We start from the raw sequence: 26041 nt of genomic DNA on the forward strand, positions 1-26041 counted from the left end.
TCTGACTTTTCTGGGCATGGAATTCGACACGAACCTGGGCCGGGTGTTTCTTCCGAGGGAAAAATTTACGGCTCTTTCCAAGGGAATCAAAATCCTCAAACGGCCAGCGCCCATCCCCCTTCGGTCCTGCATGAAGGTTCTGGGGAAGATGGCAGCTTCCATGGAAGCAGTGCCCTTTGCACAATTTCATCTTTATCCCCTCCAGCTATGCCTTCTTTCAGCCTGGGACAAGTCCACGCTGTCCTTGGACCGTCCCATTCTCCTCCCTCTCAGAGTGAGGCAATCCCTGACATGGTGGGCATTGCCAGTGTCAGTTCTACAAGAGAGGTCTTTCCTTCCGCTTCAGTGGCAAGTCATCACCACCGATGCCAGCCTTCTAGGCTGGGGAGCGGTGTTCCATCAGAAGACGGCTCAAGGCCGCTGGAATCCACAGGAGTCTCTTCTGCCTATCAATCTTCTGGAGATCAAAGCAATCTTCCTGGCCCTTCTTCGCTGGCAGCCTCTCCTCGTCGGCAAGCCAGTCCGCATTGTCGGACAACGCCACGGCTGTGGCGTACATAAACCACCAGGGGGGCACTCGCAGCAAGCAAGTAATGTCAGAAGTGGCCAAGATACTGCGCTGGGCGGAATGTTACGTTCTGGCAATCTCAGCCGTTCACATTCCAGGGGTGGAAAATTGGGCAGCCAACTTTGAGTCATCAAGGTCTAGCATCAGGCGAATGGGCTCTTCATCCCACAGTCTTCGATCAGATATGCCAGCGCTGGGGCTCACCGGATATCGATCTCATGGCATCTCGGATGAACCACAAAGTTCCGCACTTCGTAGCCAGGTCCAGGGACCCTCTAACCGTCACTTGCGACGCCCTAGTAATTCCGTGGTCCCAGTTCCGACTGCCTTATCTTTTTCCGCCTCTTGCCTTGATCCCACAAGTGGTCAGAAAGATAAGAACGGAAGGCGTACCAGTTATTCTAGTGGCGCCAGACTGGCCGAGACATCCTTGGTACGCGGAGCTGGTGAACATGCTCGCGGACGTTCCCTGGAGGCTTCCAGACCGTCCGGATCTTCTCTTGCAAGGCCCCCTTTACCACGAGAATTCTCAGTCTCTGAGTTTAACGGCATGGCCATTGAGGCCGCAATTCTGAGAGAATCAGGTTTGTCTGACCAGGTGATTCAGACTATGATGAGAGCCAGAAAACCGGCCTCTTCCCGCATTTACCATAGTTACTGGAAGGTTTTTTTCTGTTGGTGTGACGATATCTTTCCAATGTCCTTTTCTATTTCTTCCATACTTGGGTTTCTCCAGTCTGGTTTAGAGGCGGGTCTGTCTATCAGTACCCTCAAGGGCCAGGTCTTCGCTCTATCTATCGTCTTCCAAAGAGAGCTCGCTTCCTTGTCGCAGGTTAAGACTTTTCTCCAAGGGGTCGCCCATGTGGCTCTCCCTCATCATTCGCCGATAGACCCGTGGGATCTGAATCTTGTCCTTAGTGCTCTTCAAAAGGCGCCGTTCGAGCCTATCCAGGACATTCCTTTATCCCTTCTCTCATGGAAGGTATCCTTCTTGATTGCCATTACATCCATCAGAAGAGTTTCTGAGTTGGCGGCCTTGTCATTTCGTTCCTTCACTTCTTCCGAAGGTGGTGTCCTCTTTCCACATCAATGAGGATATCGTTCTCCCATCTTTGTGTCCTGCTCCTTCTCACCCTCTTGAGAAGTCTCTCCACAAACTGGACGTAGTTAGAGCCTTGCGTGTCTATCTCGCCAGGACCTCTTCTTTTCGTCAGTCCGATTCTTTGCTGGTCATCTCTGAAGGTCGCCGGAAAGGGCTTCCGAATCCACGATCGCTCGCTGGATTCGTTCTACCATTCTGAAAGCTTACCGACTTCAGGAAAAACGGCCCCCTCCGGGAGTGAGAGCTCACTCCACCCGGGCTGTGGCGGCTTCGTGGGCCGTTCGTCACCAGGCTTCAGCTTTACAAATTTTGCAAGGCCGCGACCTGGTCGTCCTTGCACACCTTTGTGAGGTTCTACAGGGTTCATACCCAGGCCTCGTCTGATGCAGTTGTTGGTAGGAAGGTACTGCAGGCGGCGGTGGCACACCGGCCGACCTAAGCCTTTCCTATTCTTTTGTTCCTTATTGCTGTTCCCGCCCTTGGGACTGCTTTGGAACGTCCCATGGTAATCTGTGTCCCCCAATAAGGCGATAAAGAAAGATGGATTTTTGGTTCTTACCGTAAAATCTCTTTCTTGGAGCCTTCATTGGGGGACACAGCACCCGCCCTGTTTAAGTTGTACCGTGTTGGGTCTTTGAAACCCTTGTTGGGTTAGTACATATGTTTAGCGTTTTCTCGTTGCTTCTCCTACTGCTTTCTCACCAACTGAGGTGCTTGGTGCCTGTCGGTGGGTGTATACTGCCGGGAGGAGCTAATTTTCTTGTTTTGCATAGTGTCAGCCTCCTAGCAGCAGCAGCATACACCCCATGGTAATCTGTGTCCCCCAATGAAGGCTCCAAGAAAGAGATTTTACGGTAAGAACCAAAAATCCATCTTTTTTGAGGAAAACATTTTTTTTTTTTATTTTCATGGCTCTGTGTTATAAACTTCTGTGAGGCACTTTGGGGTTCAAAGTGCTGACCACACATCTAGATAAGTTCCTTAGGGGGTCTAGTTTCCAAAATGGTGTCACTTGGGGGAGGTTTTCACTATTTAGGCACATCAGGGGCTCTCCAAACGTAACATGGTGTCCGATCTCAATTCCAGCCAATTCTGTGTTGAAAAGTCAAACGGTGCTCTTTCCCTTTTGAGCTCTACCATGCACCCAAACAGAGGTTTACCCCCACATATGGGGTATCAGCATACTCAGGACAAATTGAACAACAACTTTTGGGGTCCATTTCCTCTTGCTACCTTTGTTAAAATAAAAAATGGGGCAAAAAGGTCATTTTTGTGAAAAAAAAATATGACTTTTTATTTTTACGGCTCTACTTTATAAACTTTTGTGAAGCGCTTGGGGGTTCAAAGTGCTCACCACACATCTAGATAAGTTCCTTGGGGGATCTAGTTTCCAAAATGGGGTCACTTGGGGGGGGTGGGGTTTCTACTGTTTAGACATATCAGGATCTCTGCAAATGTAACATGACGCCTGCAGACCATTCCATCAATTCGACATTTCAAAACGTCACTACTTCCCTTACGAGCCCCGACGTGTGCCCATACAGTGATTCCTCCCCACATATGGGGTACCAGCGTACTCAGGACAAACTGGACAACAATTTTTAGGGTCCAATTTTTCCTGTTATCCTTGTGAAAATAAAAAAATTGCGGGCTAAAAAATCATTTTTTGAGGAAAAAAAAGATTTTTTATTTTCCCGACTCGGCGTTATAAACTTCTGTGAAGCTCTTGGGGGGTTCAAAGTGCTCACCACACATCTATATAAGTTCCTTGGGTGGTCTCATTTCCAAAATGGGGTCACTTGTGGGGGTACTCCATTGTTTAGGCACACAGGGGCTCTCCAAACACGACATGGTGTCCGCTAACGATTGGAGCTAATTTTCCATTCAAAAGTCAAATGGCGCTCCTTCCCTTCTGGGCCCTGCCGTGCGCCCAAACAGTGGTTTATGACCACATATGAGGTATTGGTGTACTCAGGAGAAATTGCCCAACAAATTTTAGGATCCATTTTACCCTGTTACCCATGTGAAAATGAAGAAATTGAGGCTAAAAGAATTTTTTTTTAAAAAAAAAGCACTTTTTTTTTTTTACGGATTAATTTGGGAGGCACCTGAGGGTTCAAAGTGCTAACTGTGCATCTAGATAAGTTCCTTGGGGGGTCTGGTTTCCAAAATGGGGTCACTTATGGGGGAGCTCCAATGTTTAGGCTCACAGGGGCTCTCCAAATGCGACATGGCAACCGCTAACGATTGGAGCTAATTTCCATTCAAAAAGTCAAATGGTGCTCCTTCCCTTCCACGCCCTGACGTGTGCCCAAACAGTTGTTTATGACCACATATGAGGTATCGGTGTACTCAGGAGAAATTGTCCAACAAATTTTAGGATCCATTTTATCATGTTGCCCATGTTAAAATGAAAAAATTGATGTTAAAATAAAATTTTTGTTGGAAAAATTAAAATGCCCATTTTTCCTTCCTCATTGCTTTAGTCCCTGTGAAGCACCTGAAGGGTTAATAATCTTCTGGAATGTAGGTTTGAGTAGCTTGAGGGGTGCAGTTTTTAGAATGGTGTCACTTTTGGGTATTTTCTGCCATATAGACCCCTCAAAGTGACATCAAATGTGAGGTGGTCCCTAAAAAAAATGGTTTTGTAAATTTTGTTGGAAAAATTAGAAATCGCTGGTCAACTTTTAACCCTTATAACTTCCTAACAAAAAAAAATTTGCTTCCAAAATTGTGCTGATGTAAAGTACACATGTGGGAAATGTTATTTATTAACTATTTTGTGTCACATAACTCTCTGGTTTAACATAATAAAAATTCAAAATTTGAAAATTGCAAAATGTGCAACATTTTTGCCAAATTTTCATTTTTTCACAAATAAACGCAAAAATTATCAACCTAAATTTACCACTATCATGAAACCCAATATGTCACGAAAAAACAGTCTCAGAATCGCTAGGATGCGTCGAAGCGTTCCAGGGTTATTACCTCATAAAGGGACACTGGTCAGAATTGCAAAAAATAGCCTGGTCATTAAGGTCAAAATAGGCTTAGTCATGAAGGGGTTAAAAAAATATGAGTAAAAAATATTTTTTTTTATTTTCATGGCTCTACGTTATAAACTTCTGTGAAGCACTTGGGGGTTCAAAGTGCTCTCCACACATCTAGATAAGCTCCTTAGAGGGTCTAGTTTCCAAAATGGTGTCACTTGTGGGGGTTTCCATTGTTTAGGCACATCAGGGACTCCAAATGCAACTGGCGTCCGATCTCAATTCCAGCCAATTTTGCTTTGAAAAAGTAAAACGGCGCTCCTTCCCTTCCGAGCTCTGCCATGCGCCCAACGGTGGTTTACCCCTACATATGGAGTGTCAGTATATTCAGGACAAATTGCAGAACTACTTTTGGGGTCTAAATTTTCCTGTTACCCTTGGGAAAATAAAAAATTGGGGCAAAAACAATTCCTGAGGACACAGGCTGGTTAGGGCAATCAGGTCCACTATGGGCATAGCTGAGCCCAAGGCTACTAGAACGGTGCAGGACATTATGTTCAGTGACCTGGAGCAGAGGAAGAGACGTTTGTTTCAAATTAACGAAAAGTTTAAGTTGCTCATTAGTAGATAGTGGAAGAAGCCGGAGATGAAAGGCCCGCTACCATCTGCTTCAAAGAGGAGATATCCATTTCATGAAGAGGAGACAGGCATTGGGGATAAGACTCGGTTGGCGGTTACAACGTCAGTTAAAAAATCAGTGTTACTCTTTGATGACCTAGGAGCTCTCATGGACCTCTTGGATAAGAAGGCATAAGTTTTCATAAAACAGACTTGGGAATCATCAGCAGGGTCATTAAAGCCGGCAATAGCGGCAACCTGCACGGCCAGGTCTATGTTGGTGTGGCTGCAGCAGCTTGAGGACCAGCTTAGAGACGACACCCCTAGAGGAAAGATCCTGGCGGACCTTCTGCTGTTTCAGGGGGCAGCTGCCTTCCTGGCTGACGCCTCAGCCCATTCAGCCAGATCAGCAAATCTATCCAATTCTTCACGAAGAACCTTATGGCTCAAAATCTGGCCGGGAGATGCTCAATCCAAGTTGTCCAAGATGTTGATCCCAGCAGTCCTAAGAAAGATTCGGGAGGAAGGAGCAAAGGTCATCCTCATTGCTCCATTTTGGCCCAAGAGGCCATGGTTCTCCTGGATGAGGAAGATGTCCTTATCAGATCCCTGGATTCTCCCAGACATTCCGAGTCTCCTCAGTCAGGACCCAATGTCACATCCTCAGAGGTCAGGTCTACATTTGAAGGCCTGGATTTTTAGAGGCCACTGTTAACACAGAAAGGATTCTCCATGGCCTTAATGGCTACCCTGATGCAGAGTATGAAGCCTATAACAACTAGGATATATGGCAGGATATGGGCTAAGTTTTTAGCTTTTTCAGGGCAGTCTGTTGGAAGTAGAGTCCCAATCAGGGCTATATTAGAGTTTCTTCAAAGGAGTATGGAGATGGGCCTAGCCACCAGCACCCTTAAGGTACAGGTATCGGCCTTAGCGGCCCTGTACAACTATAGCCTGGCGGCAGATAAATGGGTGGTTAGGTTCATTATAGCATGTCACAGGTCAAGACCAATACCAGCTCCAAAGAAGCCTCCCTGGGACTTAAATTTAGTGCTTGAAGCATTAACAAGATCGCCTTATGAGCCCCTGCATGAGGTGCCAGCTAAAGTACTAACACTAAAATTAGTGATGTTAGTGGCCCTGATGTCAGCCCGCCGGGTTAGTGATTTACAGGCTCTATCCATTAGTCATCCATTTATGGAGATATCGGATGATAGTTTAATCTTGAGGCCACATCCGGCTTATCTCTCCAAGGTAGCTTCAAAATTTCATAGAAGTCAAGAGGCAGTTCTTCCCTCCTTCTGTATAAAACCAAAGACTGCAGAAGAACACAGACTTCATATGTTAGACGTTAGGAGGGCCTTGATACAATACTTGGACATGACAAGACAATGGAGGAAAAGTGAGACCTTATTTGTGTCATTCCAGGGGATCAGGAAGAGGCTTGCTGTTACAAGGGGAACCATAGCTAGATGGATTAGGGATGCCATTAGCTTGGCATACACCTCTAGTAATAGGTCAGTTCCTGAAAACCTGAAGGCCCATTCCATTAGGGCCTTGGCAACCTCCTGGGCTGAAAGCGTGGAGGTGTCGAATGACAGAATATGTAAGGCAGCCACGTGGTCTTCCCCTTCCATCTTCTATAAACACTATCGCCTTAAACTGTCCTCTTCTGTTGACCTATCCTTTATGAGGAAGGTATTGCAAGCAGTGATCCCTCCCTAGGGTGCTTTGATCTATTTAAATCTCTCAGGTGGTACTGTCATGGGAGAAGGGAAAAAATTTTAGTTACTTACCGGTAACGAGAAGTTACAGAGCCCATAACAGCACCCTTATATTCTCTCTCCCGCTTTATCACTTGTGGTGTGCACTTTTAAGGGTGTTAATAAAAATGTATGCAACTAACTGTCTGAAGGTCCTCTCATGCTCTGAAACGTAAACTGATGCGGAGGAGAGCTACTTCCTTGTTATTCTGTAGGTTTCTTGTCCTAGTGGGCGGATACCCTCTCTCAGGTGGTGCTGTCATGGGCTCTGTAAAATCCCGTTACCTGCAACTGCTGCTTTGACGGATCCGTCAAAAAAAAACGGATCCAATGCATCAGTTTTTTACAGTCTGCACAGGATCTGTTTTTTAAACACTGACTGATTCTAAAAGACTGAAGTGTGAAAAAGGCCTTAGTAGTAATCACTACAGCAAAAAAGGTCATTGTAATTCAGTCCCTCTCTATTAACTCCTTCCTGACATCAGACGTACTATCCCGTCCATGGGACCCGGGACCCTATGCCCATGGACGGGATAGTACGTCTCAGCGATAAGCGGCGTCCACGTGGTGAGCGCCGCTGATCGCGGCCGGGTGTCAGCTAATTATCACAGCTGACACCCGGCACAATGTGTCAGGGGCAGCCATGGACCTCCCCGACACGTTAACCCCTTGCACACCGCGATCAAACATGATCGCGGTGTACCAGGGGTTAAAGGGAAGCATCGGCAAGGAGGGGGCTCCCTCCGTGCTTCCCTGAGCCCCCTACGGCAGCGCAATGTGCAGCGCTGCTGCGGGGGGCTCCTTCCCTGCAGGCCCCCAATCCAAGATGGCGACGGGGGCCTGCAGGGAGCCGACTTCCTCAGTGCCTGCAAAGCGCAGGCATGGGGAAGTCTGCAGCAGTGCCTGTGACAGATTGCTGATCTGTCACAGTGATCTGTGATGTGACAGATCAGCGATCTGTCACAGGACAGTGATGTCCCACCTGGGACTATGTAATAAAGTAAAACAAAAAAGTGTTAAAATAATTTTAAAAAAAATCGCCAAATAAATTAAGAAAAAAAAAAAATTCCCCAATAAATCCATTTTTTGGAAATACAAAAAAAAAAACAATAAAAGTACACATATTAGGTATCACCGCGTCCGTAACGACCTGCCCTATAAAATTGTCCCATTAGTTAACCCCTTTAGCGAACCCCTTAAAAAATAAAAATAAAAAATGAAGCAAAAAATAATGATTTATTATCATACCGCCAAACAAAAAGTGCAATAACGCGCGATCAAAAAGACGCATATTAATATCCATGGTACCACTGAAAACGTCATCTTTTCCCGCAAAAAACTAGCCACCACACAGCATCATCTGCGAAAAAATAAAAAAGTTATAGCTCGCAGAATAAAGCGATGCAAAAATAATTATTTTTTATATAAAATAGTTTTCATTGCATAAAACCGACAAAACATAAAAAAAGACCTAAATGAGGTATCCCTGTAACCGTACTGACCCGAAGAATAAAACCACTTTATCAATTTTACCGCACGCGGAACGGTGTAAACGCACCCCCCCAAAAGAAATTCATGAAACACTGGTTTTTGTTCATTCTGCGTCCCAAAAATCGGAATAAAAAGTGATCAAAAAATGTCACATGCCCGAAAATGGTACCAATAAAAACGTCAACTCGTCCCGCAAAAAATAAGACCTCACATGACTCGGTGGGTCAAAATACGGAAAAATTATAGCTCTCAATATGTGGTGATGCAAAAACTATTTTTACAATAAAAAGCGTCTTTTAGCGTATGACAGCTGCCAAATATAAAAACCGCCATAAATAGTAAATCAAACCCCCCGTTATCACCCCCTTAGTAAGGGAAAAATAATAAAATTAAAAGAAAATGTATTTATTTCCATTTTCCCATTAGGGTTAGGGCTAGGGTTAGGGTTAGGGCTAGGGTTAGGGCTGAGATTAGGGTTAGGGGTGCGTTGGCGTTAGGGTTGGAGTTAGAATTGGGGGTTTCCACTGTTTGGGCACATCAGGGGCTCTCCAAATGCAACATGGCGTCTGATCTCAATTCCAGCCAATTCTGAGTTGAAAAAGTCAAATGGTGCTCCTTCCCTTCCAAGCTCTGCCATGCGCCCAAACAGTGTTTTACCCCCACATGTAGGGTATCAGCCTACTCAGGAAAAATTGCAAAACAACTTTTTGGGTCCAATTTCTCCTGTTACCGTTAGGAAAATAAAAAATCGGGGGCAAAAATATCGTTTTTGTGGAAAAAAAATGATTTTTTTATTTTCACGCCCGGGCGTTATAAACTTTTGTGAAGCACTTGGGGGTTCAAAGTGCTCACCACACATCTAGATAAGTTCCGTGGGGGGTCTAGTGTCCAAAATGGGGTCACTTGTGGGGAGTTTCAATAGTTTAGGTACATCAGGGGCTCTCCAAACGCACATGACACCCGCAGACCATTCCATCAAAGTCTGCATTCCAAAACGTCACTACTTCCCTTCCGAGCCCCGACGTGTCCCCATATAATAGTTTTCTCCCACATATGGGGTATCAGTGTACTCAGGACAAATTGGACAACAACTTTTGGGGTCCAATTTCTCCTGTTACCCTTGGGAAAATAAAAAAATTGGGGACTAATTGATCATGTTTGTGGAAAAAATACGATTTTTTTATTTTCATGCCCGGGCATTATAAACTTCTGTGAAGCCCTTGGGGGTTCAAAGTGCTCACCACACATCTAGATAAGTTCCTTAGGGGGTCTAGTTTCCAAAATGGGGTCATTTGTGGGGGGTTTCCACAGATTAGGTACATTAGGGGCTTTCCAAAGGCAACATGACACCCGCAGACCATTCCATCAAAGTCTGCATTCCACGACGTCACTACTTCCCTTCCGAGCCCCGACGTGTGCCCACACAGTAGTTTTCTCCCACATATGAGGTATCAGCGTTGTCAGGACAAATTGGACAACAACTTTTGGGGTCCAATTTCTCCTGGTACCCTTGGGAAAATAAAAAAATTGGTGACTAAAAGATCATGTTTGTGGAAAAAATACAAATTTTTTATTTTCACGCCCGGGCGTTATAAACTTCTGTGAAGCACTGGAGGGGTCAAAGTGCTCACCACATATCTAGATAAGTTCCTTGGGGGGTCTAGTTTCCATAATGGTGTCATTTGTGGGGGGTTTCCACTGTTTGGGTACATCAGGGGCTTTCGAAACGCGACATGGTGTCCGATCTCAATTCCAGCCAAAAACGTCAAATGGCGCTGCTCCCCTTCCGAGCTCTGCCATGCCCACAAATAGTGGTTTACCCCCATATGTGGGGTATCAGCGTACTCAGGATAAATTGCACAATAACTTTTAGGGTCCTTTTACCCTTGGGAAAATAAAAATTGGGGGTGAAAAGATCATTTTTGTGGAAAAAATATGATTTTTTAATTGTACCGCTGTAGGTTATAATCTTCTGTGAAGCCCTTGTGGGTTCAAAGTTCTCACCACATATCTAGATAAGTTCCTTGGTGGGTCTAGTTTCCAAAATGGGGTCACTTGTGGGGCGTTTCCACTGTTTAGGTACATCAGGGGCTCTCCAAACGTGACATGGCCTCCGATCTGAATTCCAGCCAATTTTGCATTGAAAAAGTCAAATGGCGCTCCTTCCCTTCTGAGCTCTGCCATGCGCCGAAACAGTGGTTCCCCCCCACATATCAGGTATCAGCATACTCAGGACAAATTGCACAATAACTTTTGCAGTCCAATTTCTCCTGTTACCCTTGGTAAAAATAAAAAAAAAATGAACCTGAAGTATTTTTTTTGTGAAAAAAAGTTAGATGTTCATTTTTTTTTAAATATTCAAAAAATTCATGTGACGCACCTAAAGGGTTAATAAACTTCTTGAATGTGGTTTTGAGCACCTTAAGGGGTGCAGTTTTTAGAATGGTGTCACTTTTGGGTATTTTCTATCATATAGACCCCTCAAAGTGGCTTCAAATGTGATGTGGTCCATAAAAATAAAATGGTGTTGCAAAAATGAGAAATCGCTTGTCAATTTTTAACCCTTATAACTTCCTAACTAAAAAAAAATTTTGGTTCCAAAATTGTGCTGATGTAAAGTAAACATGTGGGAAATGTTACTTATCAAGTTTTTTTGTGTGCCGTATCGCTGTGATTTAAGGGCATAAAAATTCAAAGTTGGAAAATTGCAAAATTTACAAAATTTTCGCCAAATTTCCGTTTTTTTCACAAATAAACGCAAGTTATATGAATTAAATTTTACCACTAACATGAAGTACAATATGTCACGAGAAAACAGTGTCAGAATCACCAGGATCCATGGAAGCGTTTCAGAGTTATTACCTCATAAAGGGACAGTGGTCAGAATTGTAAAAATTGGCCCGGTTATGAACGTGCAAACCACCCTTGGGGTTGAAGGGGTTAAACAACCCTAAAGCCACATATGTTTTTTGGTAACATCAAATTATGCTTCACCCAGATCCATCCAAAAGTGTCTTCTGAGTTCCATATGGCTCAGAAGATCATTCTGTCTTCTTTCTAAAATCTGTTCAACAATAAAGAGTTTAATTCTTTATAATTGAACAGAATTATTCTCTGCTACCCAGAAAGATACGTATTCCTTGAGAAAATATCTGAATCTCTTCACCCAATATTTTTGACCTAATAAGGGAAAGATAGTGTCTCAAAATAGTATTGTCAACTGGATTAAGTAAGCTATCTATAAAGGTTTCTGAGATCAAGAGCTATCTCCTCTAGAGAAGTAAGACCACCAGAGCCTTGTCTGTCATCTGGACTGACAGGATACATTTTTCCATTGAGTAGATGTGTTGAGCCACCACTTGACCTTTGGTCCATGCTTTTTCAATACATTGTGAATTAATATATTTTAGAGATCTTGCATGTGAAAGGAAAATCTTCTATGCTTTTGTCCCATTCTAAATATTCTTATTTGGTATGTCTTGTATGAGGCGGTCATGATGGGTGATTTGAAAAAAATTGAATTTGGTTACTGGTAACTTGGTTTCAAGAAACCTTCTAAAACAGCACAAATGTTTCTCTTCTATTAAAGCTACCTCCGAGAGCTGCTACTGCCATCTTGAAGGAGGAATTTTTTTTTCCGTCTCCAGTAAGATGGTACAAGCGCAACAGCATCTATCAGATCACAGCTTGACATCGATAGAAGCTACTGCGCAGGCGTGGCGGTGCCATTTTCAAATTGATTATTTGAGGTATTATTGGCACATAAAATATGCAATTTTGCTGCAGAGGAGGTGCCATGGCTGGCGCTTGCCTGCAAAAGCATTTTTTTTTTCTTTTTAAGTATATACAGATATTCATTATGCAAACTAGTGGGGGGGCATGTCAGTGAGGGATCAGTGACCTGTCAGCAGTCTGCATTATGAATATCTAGTCAGTGCTCCCATACACCAACCCCGCCTTAAGGCACGAGAATCTCATTAAAACAAAACTGAAAAAGAAGATTAAAGAACAACCACAAGACGGATTTAATCAACCCAGGTATCATTTTAATCAGTATAACGACGCCAACCTGACACTTTGTGTAGGTTACTGTGCATAAGCCTGCTGACAGGTTCCCTTTAAATAATTTGATCACTCTGATCTGGTTATTTGGTGATACCCTGAGGAGTGACCATTTAACATGTTTCTGTTTCCTATCCCTAATTATGGTATGGAGTCAATCACCTGGTGTGCTGTCGAGGGTTCCTAGAAATCGAATTACTGCTAAATTGAATTCTGTATTTGCAGACAAGTTTTCGTCTGACAAAAATCACAGCGTACAGACAGCTAATAACAGTTGTCATATTAGAGGCAACCCCTTTCAAATGGCAGTTCTCAGCACTATCTGCTATCCAAGCATTTCTACCACAGCTGCTGCTGGCGGAATATGTTATTCCACATGGTAAAACTCAGATGAATGGCCACCATATAATTCATAAACTTTGTGCTAGCAGCTTCCATTTCGGAAATCTCAGTGTGGTTCTCCCTTTTGGGTCATGGAGGTGAGGTTTTGATCAAAGGATCCTCTGCCTCTGGGATTACCCAGAATTGTAAATAGAGGGTGTTTTTCAGAGACAATCTAGGTCTATCGTTGGAAAGAATGTATCTGATAGTGAATTTACTTAGAGCTTGGACAAACCCTCCTTCCCTGTTACTCAAATTATATGCTTTTATATTGACCCCGGGCCATTTTCTGTTATCATTTTTTGCTCCCCTTCTTCCCAGAACCATAACTTTCTTATTTTTCCATCAATATGGCCATGTGAGGGATTGCATTTTGCCGGACGAGTTGTACTTTTGAATAACGCCATTGATTCTACCATATAATGAACTGGAAAATGGGGAAAAAAATTCCAAGTGCAGTGAAATTGCAAAAAATACAATTCTACAATTTGTTGTTTGGGTTTTACCAATTTCACTACATGCTAAAACTGACCTGCTATTATGAGTTTCCGGTTCATTTTGAGTTCACAAATACAAAACATGTGTGGGTTCTTTTTTTATTTAAGTGGTAAAAAAAAAATCTAAAGTTTGTAAAAAAGAAAAAAGTGCCATTTTGGGAGACCCATAGCGTCTCCATTTTTCGGTATCTAGGGCTGGGTGAGGGCTTATTCTTTTGCGCTCCGAGCAGACGTTTTTTTATTGATTTTGGGGTAAACAAGATGTTTTGATCGCCTGTGCATATATCTTGATAGATTAGGCATTTCTGAATAAATGTACTTTTTTTTATAATTTTTTTTAATTTTATTTTGAATGGGGCAAAAGGGTGATTTGAACTCCTTAAATTTCTTTTAAAAACATGTTTTTAAACTTTCTACTTGCTTCAATAGTCTCCTTAGGAAAGATGCGATGTTCTGATCGCTTGTGCTACACATAGCAGACTCCAGAAGAAATGCTCATCTGCTATGAACGCCTTCCACGGGGCAGTGCTCATAGCAGATCGGCAATGACAACCACTGGGGTCTCCTATACACTCCCGGTTGTTGTCATGCCAACCACTCCTATTGCAGAGCGCCTGATGGGTGGAGTTAGTGATGCACTTCCGGCGGGATCATGTTAAATGCCAGTGTCAGAAATTTAACCATTTAAAATGTTAACAGCTATTAGGGGCACAAGACAACTGATCAAATCAGATGTCGTGTCGGGATATGACATATGTCATATGACATATATGCATTGCATGTCGTGAAAAGGTCAAAACCCATTGCAGGCAAGTTTTAGAATAGCAGAGCAAATGTTGTATAAAAGCTCTGCTAAAGAGAACTAAGGTTGTGTTTCCTTTTTGTATTAGTTTTTGCAGTTAAAAAGCTGGTCATCCACTTCGGAATCATTGGTTTTTTGGGGAATCGTTTTGGCTGCTGGTGGGAAGTGATTGGAGAGTTTGTGAGGGAACGTAAAGAAGCTTTGGCACCCAGACCAATTCGAGGACTGGGAAAATTTGTTCTGAAAGTTGACAGTAAGGTAAGTGCCTCTTGTTTTGTTCAGTGCATATGACTGGCATACGGCATTCAAAATGTAGTTTTTATTTAGCCACATCATATATTAATTTTTACTTACGGTATCTTCCTAGTCTGATGTTGTTTTTATTTTATATTTAAGTGCCACAAAAATTTGATAAGTGTAAATCAGGGGTCTCAAACTCGGCAGAGTGTATGGGCTGCACATAAAAAAAAATTTAAGCTGGCGGGCTGCATTCCTTTCAAACTTAATACAGTCACAATTGATAGCGGTATCTAAGGGGTTAAACGGCCGCGATAGGTGCTAATACCGATCGTGGCCGTTCAAATAGGTTGTCAGCTGCGATGTACAGCTTACCTCAGCGGATGATAGTGTCGGCTCTGCATGTGAGCCGGGCTATCATCTCACTGTACACGCAGTCACAGTCACCTGCAAAATCCAGCAATGGGGGGAAAGTCACGCCTCCGCTGTCTGCGCGCTGGCGTGATGTCATTACACAGCGCCAGAGGGATGTCATCAGGCAGGGCCACAGCCACTACGGAGCGGCGCACTCCTCCTCTCTTCTAGCGTGAGCAGTGGCGTAACTACAAAGTTATGGGCCCAAGGTGCGAACTTTCAAATGGGGCCCACCCCATGCCAAAATACACGCACATCTCCACTCCGTACACCTCGTACACACGCGGCTCTGCTCCACACACCTCATAAACACGTGGCTCCTCTCCATACACTTCATACACACACGACTCCGCTCCGTACACACATGGCTCCGCTCCCTACACCTCGGGCCTTGTACACACACGGCTCCGCTCCATACACATCATACACACACGGCTCCGCTCCGTACACCTCGTACACACGCGGCTCCGCTCCTTACACCTCGTACACATGCGGCTCCGTTCAGTACACCTCGTACACACGCGGCTCTGCTCCGTACATCTAGTACACACGCGGCTCCGCTCCGTACACCTCGTACACACATGGCTCCGCTCCATACACCTCGTACACACGTGGCTCCGTGCCGTACATCTCGTACATACGCAGCTCCGCTCCGTACACCTCGGTCTTCGTACACACACGGCTCCGCTCCGTATACCTCGTACACACATGGCTCCTCTCCGTACATCTCATACACAAACAGCTCTGCTACATCCCCCCTTTATACCCCTCCTGACCCCACACAGAAACTTACCCAGAGCACCATGACAACCAGCACAGACAAAGACAGCAGTGTTCTGCAGACACTGAGGCCCCTGATCATGTGACCCCCTGACTCCTCCCCCTCCTGTGACCTCATCACAGGTCCTTTGCACACAGAACACACAGCCATCGCGTGCTCCTGGATGGCTGCGTGCCTTCCCCCTTCTACCTGCCTCAGGGGGTGAGACATGTGGTGCACCGCGGGTCGCAGATGACTGCCTCAGGGGCCGCATGCGGCCCGCAGGCCCTCTGGTGTAAATGCTTTATGAAAAATTAAATTGTATTTGCAGAATATGAGTTTTATACATAGTATACAGTCAAATGTTATATTCTATGTTTACATGGATTTTGGAGGTTTCACCATGTTGCACGACCTAAGTTATCGCCATCAATGTAGGCTTTGATTAGGGTTGTTGTTGAAATATATAGCGCTGTCTTGCTATTTATTTATCCCCTGTTACGTGTGTGCCCTTTTGTTTTTGCCGCATTGTATTTGCATATTATTCACTAATGTTATGCTGTCTTCTCTTCCTCCCATTTTCTCCTTGCCTCTTTTTTTCCATTGCACTTTCTTGTCCACATAAAGTTGTGGCATTGGCTTAATGAGCAGGTAAAGCAACATCTTATTGAACTGTTTGTCTTCTGAAATAAGCTCCTGTCCATGTGTTTAACACAAACTGCTCACACACTTCAAGAAGTGGCTGTATGCACCTTAGGCTGGCGCCACACGAGAGATTTTGGATTGCAGAAATAGTGCTATTTTTCATCATCTTTTGCTGACCATCATGGTCTTTTTGTGACATTTATGTATTTTATTCGTACAGCTACATCAAATTTTAAAGTGTTTTATAGATATTGTCATCACTGTCCAAACTGAGGCTCACAATCTAAATTCCCTATCAGTATTTATTTGGAGTGTGAGAGGAAACCAAAGCAAACAGTGGAATGGAGTGCAAGCCAGGACCTCAGGTCTGCAAAGCAACAGTGCTAACCACTGAGCCACTGTGCTGGCAATACACAAATCAGTGTAATTGATGCAAACCTTTGACAGTTATCTATCGTATGGCCAGGTATAAGATTAACAAACGTTCATTGAAGGCCTTAACTTTAATAAAATTCAATTTGTTCCTTTTAGTACATCTGCAGTAGCTGTCATTTTATACAGCACTGACACAAACATTAGTTTGCTATGTATCTGTTATAAAGATGGCCATACACATTAAAGTTTAAAAATATTAATAATTTCAACCCCAAAAATTATTCATCGGTTACATTTTTTCAACAATCAGGCTACTGAGGACAGTCATCACCTGTTTTTGATTATTTACCAGATGATCATTCTGTAAATGGTTGTTTAGCCATCTAATATATAGCCACCATAAAGGGAGTTTGTCACCCCCAAAATGCATTTTCATTGGGCTATACAGTATTTTATCCCAAATAACAACCTTCCCTTCATTGGTACAGTGCCCCAGAAAATATCTTTCAGTTACTATTCAAATGAGGAGGCTTTGGTGCACCCTTGGCATGGCCAATAGTGTGGTTCACAGTTACACCTTCTCATTTACATATTGGGGTGCTTCCTCCTTTTATGATTGACAGTGCTCGCTTCTCAGAGTGAGTACTGCCGGTGTGTCTGGCCTCGTACATTTTCCCTGTCTCCTTTCTTCTGATGCTGCTCACTACACTGACACTCGAAAGTGCAGGGAGCAGCAAAAGAAGAAAGGAAACCGGGAGAAAACGCTCTTAACTGCCCAAGCTGGCAACATACAGACAGTGCTCGCTCTGGGAAGCAAGCACTGTCAGTAAGAGGTGGAGGAAGGGCCTCAATATATAAATGAGGAGTTGTTATGGTGCATCAGACTCTTGGCCACACGAAAATTGCACCAAATCCTCCTCATTTGCAAATAAATTAAAAGTTGTACCAGTGACAAGAACATTGATAGTATTGTTATTATAGGGACTAACTGCCCAGCAACCAAGTATAGCCCAACTAAAATGCATACTGAGGTGATGGACTCTCTTTAAAGCTGCGTTCACACTTCAACTTTAAACTGTAGCAGGCCTGTGCCACTGAAGTCTTTCCACTGTGTCCTTGCATATTCACATAAAGGGGTTTTCATGTTTTGGAATACCCTTTCTTCATTGTACTTCCACTTTGTTTGAAATAAAACAAACTAATCTTCAATCCCCCTCCCCGGTTTCAGCTCTAAGTCTCCACTTCTGCTCCTAGTGTATGTTATTGTTTGCAGCGGTGACCTCTCGCCAACAGCACTGCAGCAAGTATTCAGGCAGTGGGTGTGTCCAAACAGTAGTTTCCCACCACATAAGGGGTATTGGTGTACTCAGGAGAAATTTTGGAGTCCAATTTCTCCTATTACTCTTGTGAAAATGAAAAATTTGAGGCTAAAACAACAATTTTGTGGGAAAAATGTATTTTTCTGTTTTCATGGCTCAAAGTTACCAAATTCTGTGAAGCACCAGGGGGTACAAGGTGCTCACCAAGGCCTCTAGATAAATTGCTTGAGGGTGTAGTTACCAAAATAAGATCACTTGTGGAGGGGGTGGGTTCTACAGTTTAGGAATATCATGGGTTCTACAAATGTGACATGACGTCCGCTATCTGTTCCAGCCCAAACAGTAGATTTCCACCATATATGAGGTATCGATATGCTCAGGATAAATTGGTCAACAAATTATACAGTTCATTATCTCGTGTTTCCCTTGCAGAAAATTTGGGGTTAAAGCAACATTTTTATGGGAACATTTTACGTTTTCATCTTTTACTTAACACATTGCTTTAACCCCTTTAACTCCCAAGGCTGTTTGCACCCACATGACCAGGTCAAATTTTGCAATTCTGACCAGTGTCACTTTATATGGTTAATAACTTTGGAGCGCTTCAACGGATCCCACTGATTTTGAGATTGATTTTTTTTTTGCATGACATATTGTTCTTCGATATGACTTGTATTTCTTTGTGTAAAAACAAATGCTTGGCAAAAATTTAATCTTAATGCCCTTAAATCGGGTAGTTATGTCACACAAATTAATAAATAACATTAACCACATGTCTGCTTTAAATCGGTACAATTTTTGAAACATTGAAACATAATTTGTTTTGTTAGGAAGTTATAAGGGTTAAAATTGACCAGCGATTTCTAATTCTTTTCAACAAAATGTACAAAATCATTTTTTTAGGAACCACATCACATTTGAAGTGACGTTGAGGGGCCTATATGGCAGAAAATACCCAAAAGTGACACTATTCTAAAAACTGCACCTCTCAAGATGCTCAAATCCACTTTCAAAAAGTTTAATAACCCTTCAGGGATTATAGAAATGTGGAAGGAAAAAAATGAACAATTAACTGTTGCAAAAACTTTAGTGGAAACCCCCCCACATGTCATACTATTTAGAATACTGGACCCCTGAGGGCACTTATCTAGATGTGTGGTGAGCACCTTGAACCCTCAGGTGCTTTACAGAAGTTTATAATATTGAGCCGTGAAAATAAATTTTTCCCACAAAAATATAATTTATCCCCAATGTTTTTATGTTCACAAGGATAGCAGGAGAAAATGAACCCTAAAATTGGTTGTGCAATTTCTCCTGAATATGCAGATACCGCATATGTGGTTGAAAGCTACTTTTGAGGCACAGTGAAAAGCTCAGAAGTGAAGAGCACCATATTGGAGTTCACATTTTGCTGGATTGGTTTGAGGGTGCTATGCCACATTGGCAGAGCCCCTGAAATGCCAGAACAACAGAACCCCCCCGCCACCCCATTAGAGACCACATTTTACAAACTGCACCTCTTTATGAATCCACCTAGGGGTGCAGTGATCATATTGACACCACAATTGGGTCACAGAATTTTATACCATTGAGCAATGAAGAAACAAATAATTACATTTTTACCACCAAAACTAAGTTTTAGCCCCAGATTTTACATTTCTACACTAGGAAATGGTTAAAAATGGCACCAAAAGTTCAGTAATTTCTGCTGAATGTAGAAATACACCATATATGGCTGTAGAGTACTGTTTACCTATACTGCAAGACTCGGGAGGGACAGATCTATAACAGTTTGTGTCATGACGATTTGACTCCATGGGTGTTTTCCAGAAACATGCAGCAGTGGGTGTTGCCGACTGAAAATTATAAGCTGACATTTTAGTGACCACTATGTTGTATCCAGCCTATGCACCCGTAAATTAGGTGGGAAAAATATATATATATGTATGTATATATACATATATATATATATATATATATATATATATATATATATATATTGGCTTGATAAAGACGGGTCACCGTTGAAACGTCTCCACTTGAGGATCAGTAAAGTATCCACTTTTTTCACATTTAATTTGGAGTGCTGCCTATTTTTCTTGAGAATATATATATATATATATGTATATATATATATATATATATATATATATACACATATAAACACACGTGTGTTATGAATGGGTCACCGAGGAGGAAAAAAACAAACAAGCTAAGTCCCAGAAAAACCAGAGAGGTTGGTAACTATGCAGATTGCAGATCCCTGATCCTAACCACACAACTAGCAGCAGCCGTGGAGCGTTCCTATGATGATCCTAGACGCCTCGTCACCGCCGGAGGACTAAATAATCCTAAAGCAAGAAAGGGGAAAACTAACTGCCCCAGAGCAGACCCCAAAGGAAAGACAGCCCCCACACATGTATTGACGGTGAAACAAGATGAAAACACAAACACAGGCAGGAAAATAGGCTGAGCAAACGATGGGGCCCAAACTAACTAGAAAGGACAGGAAAGGAAAGACACTGTCTGCAATCTGCCAAAAACCCTACAAAAATAATGTCCAACACTTCTGATAACAAAATTAACCCTGAAGTCACTAGACTTCTCCCACTATATCAGCATTCTGAAATATTCTGAGATAGAGCAAAAAGAGGCCAATCTAATAGGGGACAAAAAGCAAATTGGCAAATGCAGATAAATAAGAGTGGAAATTCAGCACAGCCCCAGCCGGGGCTGGCTGACCACACAAAAAACTGAATAGACCAACCAAATCAAGTGTGAATATTAGCAGAAAAACTTAGCTTGAGCTGACTGGAACAGAGCTGAACACCAAGAGCTGAAAACCAAAAGGAATCACCAGCACCAGAATAGGGAGTCGGCTGACTTAAATCCAGTCTGAAATTCCTGAGGTCCAATCGTCATCCTCATTATCAGTTGGCAGATTAAATCAACCTCACTACCTCCTGTTACCACCAGAGGGAACCTGGAAGGAGAACTCACAACTAGTAGACCAGAAAATGATCTCACAACACACTTGGTCAAAATTGTAGGTACCCCTCGTGTGATGACAGAAAAACCCACATTGGTCACAGAAATAACTTGAAACTGACAAAAGTAATAATAAATCAAACATCTATGAAAATGAACAAATGAAAGTCAGATAATGCTTTCCAACCATGCTTCCATATGATTAAAAAAATAAATAAAACTCATAAGATAGACCTGGACAGAAATTATGGTATCATTGAAAATAATGTGTCAAAAGGGATATGTTAAATCAAGCATCACAGGTGTCTACAATCTTGGAATCAGTGAGTGGGCCTGTATAGAGTGCTACAGATACTCACTGTGCTGTTTGGTGACATATCGCACTCAACATGGACCAGAGGAAGCGAAGGAAAGAGTTGTCTCACGAGATTAGAAAGAAAATTATAGACAAACATGTTAAAGGTAAAAGTTATAAGACCATCTCCAAGCAGCTTGATGTTCCTGTGACTATGGTTGCACATAGAAATTTAAGATCCATGGGACTGTAGCCAACCTCCCTGGACGTGGCCCCAATAGGAAAATTGATGAGAAATCAAAGCAACAAATAGTATGAATGGTAATAAAAAAGACTAGAAAAATGTCTAAACAGATTAAAGATGAACTTCAAGCTCAAGGAACATCAGTATCAGATCGCACCATCCGTCGTTATGTGAGCCAAAGTGGACTTCATGGGAGACGACCAAGGAGAACACCAATGTTGGAAAAAAAAAACATAAAAAAAGCCAGACTGGAATTTGCCAAACTACATGTTGACAAGCCACAAAGCTTCTGGGAGAATGTCCTATGAACTTTTTGGCAAGGCACATCAGATCTCTGTTCACAGACTGAAAAATGAAGCTTATCAAGAAAAGACCACTGTCCCTACTGTGAAACATGGAGCAGGCTCTGTTATGTTCTTGGGTTGCTTTGCTGCATTTGGCACAGGGTGTCTAGAATCTGTGCAGGGTACAATGAAATCTCAAGACTATCAAGGGATTCTAGAGAGAAATTTGCTGCCCAGTGTCAGAAAACTTGGTCTTAGTCACAGGTCATGGGTCTTGCAACAGGATAATGACCAAAAACACACTGGAAAAAACACCCAATAATGGCTAAGAGGAATACATTGGACTATTCTGAAGTGGCCTTCTATGAGTCCTGACCTAAATCCTGTTGACCATCTTTGGAAAGAGCTGAAACATGCCGTCTGGAAAAGGCAACCTTCAAACATGAGACAACTGGAGCAGTTTGCTCTTGAGGAGTGGGCCAAAATACCTGTCGAGAGGTGCAGTAGTCTCATTGACTGTTACACGAATCGTTTGATTGCAGTGATTGCCTCAAAAGGTTGTGCAGCAAAATATTAAGGATACCACCATTTCTGTCCAGGCCTATTTCATGAGTTTTAGTTTGTTAAAAATTCTGTGGAAGCATGGTTGAAAAGCAATGTCTGACTATCATTTGTTCATTTTCATAGATTTTTGATTTATTATTATTACTTTTGTCAGATTCAAGTTATTTCTGTCACCATTGTGGGTTTTTTCTGTCATTAAACGACGGTTACCAACAATTTTGACCACGTGTGTATATAATCATTATTATTTTGTGATTTATTTTTTTTTAAATAAATATGTTTTTACAATTTTTTTCACTTTTTTAGTTAGTCCCACTATGGGACTTTCACTTTCTGCAGTCTTATTGCAGTTATAAGGTATAGCAATGCAGGAGCATTGCTATATCTGATAACCTGCCAGTGCTACAGACACCAGTTAATTAGATCATGTGCTGCGCATGATCTAAATAACTTAGGCTAGTTTCACAGTTGCGCAGTTTTGCGCAGCGTTTTGTGTGCACATGAAACGCAATGAAAAACCGCATATCAACGCAGCAATTTTTTTAAGCATCAGCATGCGCATGACGACAAAAAACGCAGCGTTTGTATGCGTTTTTGCATGCGTTTGCGTTTTTTATGCACATACGTTGTCTAGGTGTCACATTTCACAGGATGAAAATCATTGCAAAATTCTTGAAACAATAATCAACTGCCCAGGTGTACCAGTGAATTCATGATGCTGTGTTTTTTGCATCATGAATTTACTAGCACTCCTGACTAGGTGACTACATACACACAAGTTGTATGACCTTTATCATCTCTCCAGTTTGTGTTCAATTTACAGCGACGGTGGAGATAATACACCTGGCTTGATGGTACAAATAGTGATTTGGGGATGCACTAACATCTGTCACTCTTTGACACCTGACCATGTGACTATAAATATTATTTGTAGGATGACAACTGTGGCTTGAGTATGAAAGCAGACTGGAGAGATAATAAAGTTTATACAACTTCTACAATCCCCAGGCCTGGTGTCATGCTGAAGTGAGGACGCCCAAAATAACGTATCCTGATTTCAGAATGTTATCACACCTTGGCAGTTATGAGATAAACTGCAGCATCGCTCCAGTCTGCGTGAAATAGATAATGCAGACTGAAGCGACGCTGCAGGTTAACTCATATGTGTATTCACCTGCCCAGTTGTGATAAATAGTTAGGGTACAAGGCCAGGGTATTGTACATATGACGTGTATTTTCCCCATCATCTCAGTTTATACACCGCATACTGAATAGAGGATGTGGTTAATTACAAGGTATAGCTACAATCCCCTGGTCTTGTGTCACAAATAGTTAAATGATGATGGTAAAAACACACCATCCTCAATTAACTTTTTATGATACCTGGGAAGGTAACAATAGATATGCCTTGCAATCAACACTACCCTCTATTCAGTCTGTGCAATATTAGCAGACTGAAGACACTAATGGTGGTGGAAAATACAAGTCATATATTTGTGTTTTTGACTACACATATATCCAGGAATGACACAAGAAACATGTGTCAGTAATTGAGCTATGTGGTGGCAAAAACGCAAAGTGTACGGCGCAGTTTGTGTAGATGGCGAAAGACACAATAACGACGTTTGGGGGAGGATGGTGGCACTTTGGGGGTGTGGAGAGACAACTAGAAGGTGAGGAAGGGGTTCTAGGGGAAGGGGTGACAAAAGTAGTGGGGGAAGGGAGCTCAGGGATGGAACTGGAGGCAGGTTGAGATACAGTAGGAGGAGGGGGGGAGGGACAAATTTTTATTTATTTATTTTTTTTCTTTCTGTCTCCTGCCTGGACCTTTTGGCACTTGGTGACCGGTTGGACCAGGTTGAACTTGCGTGGCTTTGCACAAAAAGGGAATGGGTATCACCCCTCTGCTGATGATGCTTGGTGGTGGCGGGGTGGTGCTCCTACCAGGAGGAGCGCTGGCGGTGCTCCTAGAAGGAAGAGTGGTGGTGGTGCTCCTAGAATGAGGAGTGGTGGTGGTGCTCCTAGGAGGAGGAGCGCAGGCAGTGCTACTAGAAGGAGAGTTGGCGGTGGTCCAAGCAGGTGGAGCGGTGGCGGTGGTCCAAGCAGGTGGAGCGGTGGCAGTGGCAGTGCTCCAAGCAGGTGGAGCGGTGGCGGTTGTGGTGCTCCTAGGAGGAGTGGTGACGGTGCTCCTAGCAGGAGTGTTGGCGGTGGTCCAAGCAGGTGGATTGGTGGCGGTGGTAGTGCTCCAAGCAGGTGGAGCGGTGACGGTGGTCGTGCTCCTATGAGGAGTGGTGGTGGTGCTCCTAGCAGGAGGATTGTTGGTGGTGGTCCAAGCAGGTGGAGCGGTGGCAGTGCTCCAAGCAGGTAGAGCGGTGGCGGTGCTCCAGACAGGAGCAGCACTTACCATGGTGGTTGCCGGGGAGTGTCCAGCTGCACTTGGACTTGGGGTGCTGTAGTGGTGTCCGGCTTGGCTTGGAATGCAGGTAGCCATGCAGTGGTATCCAGCAGAAGTCGGTAGTGTGGTGAAGCGAGTCAGTGGTGGCACAGTTGGAAATGACACCACTGACTGCTGCACGTATTGACTCTGCTGCATAGCCTACAAGTAAGCAGTGTTGCAGTCCTGCATCACATTCAGCTGTTGATCAGGACTAAGGTGTTCCGCAATGGCCCGTTCAATTTTGCTGAAAAAATGGTGCGCTGGTCTATTGAGAGCGGCCTCCAGACGGTCAAGTCGACTGTTGACAGAGTGGAAGCGGTGGTCCATGTGGTTAAAACCGCATTCCATGAGGTCAAAACCGCTTTCCACTCTGTCGGACAGCGCCTTGAGGCTGTTCTGAAAGGCCGTGCTCAAGTGCATGAACTCAGGCATGACATTCCTGTCCAAGGCCCTCTGCCGCTGGCGGGAAGTGCCCGCAAAACCAGTGGCAGAGACCTGGAACAGGGGAAGACCTGACATACCAGCTTCCTGGTCTCCAGTTGTTTGTGTTGCCGACCTGCAAGCTGCTTCCTTGCTGTCGGATGGCTGGGACGGGTCCGAGGTCGTTCGATGAAGGATTGCTCCAGGGACAGGTTGCAGGGTGCTGCTCCAGAGGCTGTGAAAAGAAAAGGAAAACATTAGCATCATGCATTTACATGCGCCAACTGCTGTGGAATAGAAAAGCACAGCGTAAAAGCAATACAATACAAAAAAAATACTTACGCTCTGGTGGCAAGGACAGGTCTTAGGAACGCCATCTCCTGATAATAGTGGTATTTTCTTCTGGTCCTTTCCGCTGAACCACTGGGAACCTGGCCCTCATCACGAATATCCCTGTTGAAGTGGTCCTTCATCGAGCGCCAATGGGTTCTGACTTTGTTCACTGTGGGAAAAACAAAGAAAAAAAATTAGACAATGCATTGATGGCAAAATCTCGATCATCACACACACCTGTCATCACGCCCAAGAGTCAGAGCGGCACCACATAGCAATGCACTCACTGTTGGCCATGATAACACAATTGTGTACTATGCTAGAAAATATCTAGCATGACACACACCTGTGTCATCACGCCCAAGAGTCAATGCGGCATCACACAGCAATACAATAGTCAATGCACTCACTGTTGGCCATGATGACACAATTGTGTACCTTGCTAGAAAATA

The 26041-nt window shown here is 43.4% G+C and overlaps 1 protein-coding gene across 7 annotated transcripts in view; it reads left to right on the forward strand.

Annotated features, from left to right (window-relative positions):
• Nucleotides 1–26041, forward strand: part of TMEM245 (transmembrane protein 245) — a 167117-nt gene that overhangs the window by 47310 nt on the left and 93766 nt on the right. For 5 of the 7 annotated variants that reach the window (XM_073587763.1, XM_073587762.1, XM_073587757.1 and 2 more), the window contains exons 6-7: nt 14363–14532; nt 16313–16336. In XM_073587763.1, coding sequence (XP_073443864.1) covers nt 14363–14532; nt 16313–16336 — 194 coding nt within the window. The remainder of the gene's footprint in view (nt 1–14362; nt 14533–16312; nt 16337–26041) is intronic. The other 2 variants (XM_073587760.1, XM_073587759.1) reach the window with 1 other exon arrangement.

The sequence above is a fragment of the Dendrobates tinctorius genome, unplaced genomic scaffold (assembly GCF_039654945.1).
Source record: "Dendrobates tinctorius isolate UK_male_01 unplaced genomic scaffold, ASM3965494v1 ptg000102l, whole genome shotgun sequence".
Taxonomy (NCBI): Eukaryota; Metazoa; Chordata; class Amphibia; order Anura; family Dendrobatidae; genus Dendrobates; species Dendrobates tinctorius.